At 37.2% G+C, this 6,000-nt stretch overlaps 1 protein-coding gene across 4 annotated transcripts in view; it reads left to right on the forward strand.

Moving 5' to 3' along the window:
- The window catches only part of rock2a (rho-associated, coiled-coil containing protein kinase 2a), a 225,482-nt gene that overhangs the window by 189,703 nt on the left and 29,779 nt on the right, over positions 1-6,000 (forward strand). For all 4 annotated transcript variants that reach the window (XM_043677706.1, XM_043677696.1, XM_043677716.1 and 1 more), the window contains exon 25: positions 4,473-4,664. In XM_043677706.1, the coding sequence (XP_043533641.1) occupies positions 4,473-4,664 (192 nt within the window). The remainder of the gene's footprint in view (positions 1-4,472; positions 4,665-6,000) is intronic.

Consider the following 6,000-nt stretch of genomic DNA (forward strand, 5'->3'; position numbering starts at 1 on the left):
GGTGTTGGATATTTCAAAAACACATACACCCATGTTAATTCTGCAAAGCCCTTGCAGCAATCAGCCATCATATCATCAATGAACATGGCCAAACCAGCACAGACCTTGTTGTTTTAAAACACTGTGCTTGCCGATGAAATTAACACACATCAGGACCTCTGAATTGGTGATATTGTTCTGCCAAGATTTATACCTGGGACACTAGATACTGTTCAGCATTTTCTCTTGCTTAGTATATGTTGTTGTGATCTCAGCACTGTAGAGGAACACATTGAGGATGCAGGCTTGCATTTAGTTTTGTCAGTCAGGTCCAGAATTCCACACCTCCTCTCATTTAGCTTTGGTATGAAAGCTTCAGTCTTTTAAGATTCTGAGATGCCGGTGTTGGACTGGGGTGTACAAAGTTAAAAAATCACACAACACCAGGTTATAGTCCAACAGGTTTAATTGGAAGCACACTAGCTTTTGGAACGACGCTCCTTCATTAGGTGACAATCACCTGATGAAGGAGCGTCGCTCCGAAAGCTAGTGTGCTTCCAATTAAATCTGTTGGACTATAACCTGCTGTTGTATGATTTTTAACTCAGTTTTTTAAATATGTGTCACTTTAACATGAATTGACAGATTGGTGATTGTCGAGCTAGGTCACGTGAAACCATTAACAGCTACTAGCTTCACATTGTCCGTGCTGACCGTTAGTGGTATAGCATCTTCCTGGACTATGTTGACAGTAAGCCCAAACCCTTCACAGGCATGAGAAAGTCTCAATTTTCAGATGAAGGTGTTTATCGTTATGCAGTGTCAGTGCACCATCATCAGCACAGAGCAACACTCTGAGAATTTGGCACACTTTGCCTTGGATCTCAAGGAATAAGGCTGAACAATTTTCAATCAGTACTGCTATGTATGTAGACAACCTCTGGATGATCTAAAGACATACAGCCGAAGCCTAGGAAAGACTGTGCTAAAATGTGGCAGTGCCAGAACACGAACCTTTTCAACTGCACTGTGGATGACTATTTTGATCTTGCCACATCATAGGGTACCACCTTCATTTTGTCATGAAAAGAAATGATATTGATCAGCTATAGCAGACAACACATTTTCTCCAGCCTCTTAATTAAACTACCTCCGCTCAGAGTCAAGCACATTGTGAAATCAATAAAGTCACTACATAGCAGTCTCCTTTGCTCAATGCATTTCTTTTGCAGCTGTTAAACTGAGAAAATCATGTCAGTTCTAGATTTTCATGTTCCGACTAGGATTCAGATAGATGCATTCTTCCAGGATTTGTAATGTGATGAGGACAACGCAAATACTTTTCCCATTGCTCAAAAGGGAAATTCCTCTATAGTTGGTGCAATCACCTAGTTCGTGTACAGGATCAGTCTTTGCATTATGCAGAGTGGCCAGCTCTTCTAGTCATTATAGACAGGAAAGGTCATTCAGAGACAACAGAAATTTTAGTTTTCAAAGTTTTAAAAGACATTTATACAGATACATGGATAGGTAAGGTTTGGAGGATACATTCATTGACTTAGCTCTGTTTTCTATATCCTAACCAATTTTCACTCCTTGTCAGAAATTTGTTTTCAATTCTGAACCCTTTTGATTGTCTTTAATGCTCTTGTGTGGAACTTTGTCCAATATCTGTAGAAACATACTATAAATACTATCCTTATTTATCACAGTGGTAAGCTCAACAAATTTAGTTACATTAAGATGACCTACACTTCGTAAATCCATGCCAGTGCTTGCTAATAAATTATTTTTTGGTCAGATACTTGCTCTCTCTGTCCCCATGATCAAAATCTAGGAACTAGTAGGTCACTAATTTCTTCACCATAAGACATAGGAGCGGAAGTAAGGCCATTCGGCCCATCAAGTCCCCTCCGCCATTCAATCATGGCTGATGGGCATTTCAACTCCACTTACCTGCATTCTCCCTGTAGCCCTTAACTCCTTGTGACATCAAGAATTTATCAATCTCTGCCTTGAAGACATTTAGCGTCCCGGCCTCCACTGCACTCTGTGGCAATGAATTCCCGCCACTCTCTGGCTGAAGAAATGTCTCCGCATTTCTGTTCAAAATTTACCCCCTCTAATTCTAAGGCTGTGTCCACGGGTCCTAGTCTCCTCGCCTAACGGAAACAATTTCCTAGCGTCCACCCTTTCCAAGCCATGTATTATCTTGTAAATTTCTATTAGATCTCCCCTTAATCTTCTAAACTCCAATGAATACAATCCCAGGATCCTTAGCCGTTCCTCGTAAGTTAGACCTACCATTCCAGGGATCATCTGTGTGAATCTCCGCTGGACACGCTCCAGTGCCAGTATGTCCTTCCTGAGGTGTGGGGACCAAAACTGGACACAGTACTCCAAATGGGGCCTAACCAGAGCTTTATAAAGTCTCAGCACAACGGTGCTTTTATATTCCAACCCTCTTGAGATAAATGACAACGTTGCATTCGCTTTCTTAATCACGGACTCAACCTGCATGTTTACCTTTAGAGAATCCTCAACTAGCACTCCCAGATCCCTCTGTACTTTGGCTTTACGAATTTTCTCACTGTTTAGAAAGTAGTCCATGCTTGTATTCTTTTTTCCAAAGTGCAAGACCTCGCATTTGCTCACATTGAATTCCATCAGCCATTTCCTGGACCACTCTAGATCCTTCTGCAGCCTCCCCACTTCCTCAGTACTACCTGCCTGTCCACCTAACTTTGTATCATCAGCAAACTTCACTAGAATGCCCCCAGTCCCTTCATCCAGATCATTAATCTATAATGTGAACAGCTGCGGCCCCAACACTGAACCCTGCGGGATACTGCTTGTCACGGGCTGCCATTCTGAAAAAGAACCTTTTATCCCAACTCTCTGCCTTCTGTCAGACAGCCAATCCTCAATCCATACCAGTAGCTCACCTCGAACACCATGGGCCCTCACCTTGCTCAGCAGCCTCCTGTGTGGCACCTTATCAAAGGCCTTTTGGAAGTCGAGGTAGACCACATCCACTGGGTTTACCTGGTCTAACCTACTTGTCACCTCTTCAAAGAATTCCAACAGGTTTGTCAGGCACGACCTCCCCTTACTAAATCCATGTTGACTTGCTCTAATCCGACCCTGCTCTTCCAAGAATTTAGAAACCTCATTCTTAATGATGGATTCTAGAATTTTACCAACAACCGAGGTTAGGCTAATTGGCCTATAATTTTCCATCTTTTGCCTTGATCCTTTCTTGAACAAGGGGGTTACAACAGTGATCATCCAATTACTGTACTTAAATTATTGTGTGACGTTGGCTGTTTTCTGATCAGAGGATGCAAGTTTAAAATTGATAGTTTTTGGAAAATTATGATAAGCATTTACAATTTCCTCACCGATGTTGCTAAATTCTGAGATTGATGTTGGAGATATTATGCTGTTCAGTCTTATGAAGTCCAACAACTTTTCCATAATAAATCATTTTAACAATGCAATAGCATTTAATACTGTTAAAATTTTAAATAATACAAATCTTAAAAAAAGTTATTGCTCTTATATTGATACAGTGTGGCAAGTTTTAAAACTCAAGTATTAACATATATCATTACAATTGTGTTTTACAATATTTCATTGTTTAATCTTTGGTCTTGGATGCAAGTTAATGATTTGTGTCTCTATTGGTCTGTTTTCTTAAGGCCATTGTAAACAGTACATTCATCATAAGTTTGTATCACTAAAAAGTAAAATTGGAGGTTAAAGTAAAGAATTTCAAGAGCAGTAAAAAATAGATAAGATTGTAGATATTAAGGAAAATATGAGAAGAATCTTGTTTAATTTAAAATGTACAACATCACCAATAGCTGTAAGATAAACCAGATCAAAATTGCAACTTTATGGGAGAATTTAACCAAACTTGACACAAAACTATGTAGAAGCCATTTTGTCACAAAGCAATTTTTGCAGTAAGATTTAAGCCTGCTGCAAGATTGATTTTCCCCAATTTTAAAAATTAAAATTGATAATTTCAGCTCGTCAATTGTTATATCATAATGACATCTTTGTAAAAGTTTCTCATGGGAAAAGGTTTTGAATGGCTCCCCATTTTCATTAAGGACTTGCTTTGAGACATAAATGATACAAGTAAAATTCTTCAATGATAAACCTAGAACAAGGTCTTAAACAAGTATTAAATAAGTATTAAATCAGCCTCTAAAGTGACTGGAATTTGGAACTAACTTATTTTGCTGTATAGTGTTGGTTATTTAAATAATGACTGTATTTTTATGATTTTGGACTGGAATTGAAAACTTTATAACAAAGTTGCTCATAAATGGAAGCAATATCACGGTTTCCTCCTGGATTTGTCTAAATGCTCGGCTGAGCAATGGAATTAGATACAGATGAATAATGTTTGTTGTGAGGTTGGCTGAATATTTAGGAATTTTATTTAATATTTGGATTATTCACATGAAAATTATCATGTTTAGGCTGTCAATAAATTAGCTGAGATTATGAATCGGAAGGACATGAAGAGAGACCATGGCAGACGTGGAACTGACACTGATGTTCGTAAAAAAGAAAAAGAAAATCGAAAACTGCAATTGGAGCTGAGGTCAGAGCGGGAAAAGCTGTCACAAATGATGATTAAATACCAGAGAGAACTGAATGAAATGCAAGCGGTAAGATTATGCATGAAGACTGCCACACAGGGCAAGATATAAGTTTATGCTATGTGAAAACTCAATTGCATAAAAAGTTGGTCTTGAGGTCAATGTATGGATTATGACCATTTTCTCTGCAGCAGTACTTGGATTTTGATGCTGTTGATTTTAATAATAATGACTAATAAACTCTATAAATGCAGTCTGAAATTTAAAAAAATGAAATGGGTAATGGTAGTAGAAATTTTAAACGTAGGCAGTTTGTTGTATTGCTGTAGGCTGTCCTGTATTATAATTCTGCATAATGGATTTTGAGTTTAAAAATATAAAAAGCATTTGAAGGGTTAGCGTTATTTTGATCTGGCATAGAATTCTTTAAATTATAATTTTCAAATCATTAAAACATTTCATAATTGTTTGCATTTCTTAAAAATAATTCAGTCATTTAATTTGTACAATTTGATGTACAGCTTAATGTTCTTTCAGTGTTATAGTTTCATTGTTTATGTAGGATTTTATTGAAATTTAGGTATAGAATCAAAGATTAATTTGGAAACTAAATTGATTACTTTGCAAATCTTTAAGATGAAAAATTCAAGTTTTCATTAATAGTGAAGGATTTTGCAAGTTTGCATATCTTGAAACCTCTACTTTCCCATTTTGACAGTGACCTGTTTAGCTTAGAACTAGCTATCACTTTTCTTTGAAAATAACCTAATGGACAGATGCATACATATGGGGAGATGTGGTCCATTGATTATCTAATTGGACTAGTAATCCAAAATCCCTGCCTAATGTTCTGGGGAATTGGTTCAAATTCCATCATGGAAATGGTGAAATTTGAATTCAATCAAAGTCTGGAATAAAAAGCTGTTCTAATAGCAACCATATAACCAAAGTTGATTGTTGCCTGGCCTGCTAGTGACCTCAGATCATATTAGGGATAAACAAAAATTTCCTGGCAGTTTGAAATATTTATTTGCTTGCTTCTCCCAACTTAATAGAGCACCACTAGAAAAATAATTCCATGTCACTTTCAAGGGGTGCCATTTGGGGATAACTCAGTTGAACATCTTCAAGATTACACTCCAGTGCTATATCACTTCAAATAATGTGAGATGAGAATTAGGAGTCAAACGTGTAATTTCTTCAAATAATTGTTAAGCATTATATGGTTAAGGAAAGTCAAAATTGCCATCTGAAACTTGTGAGGAACATTGTTATGGAAATTCATTGCACACTAAAGTCTTGGTGGAAATTAGTTTCGGAGTGGTTCGAATCGTATTCATATTTTCCGTCAGCAAGCATTCATTGCGAAAGATTACTGTTGCATTTGATGTGTCCATAACTATAA

This window comes from Chiloscyllium plagiosum, chromosome 3, assembly GCF_004010195.1.
Source record: "Chiloscyllium plagiosum isolate BGI_BamShark_2017 chromosome 3, ASM401019v2, whole genome shotgun sequence".
NCBI lineage: Eukaryota > Metazoa > Chordata > Chondrichthyes > Orectolobiformes > Hemiscylliidae > Chiloscyllium > Chiloscyllium plagiosum.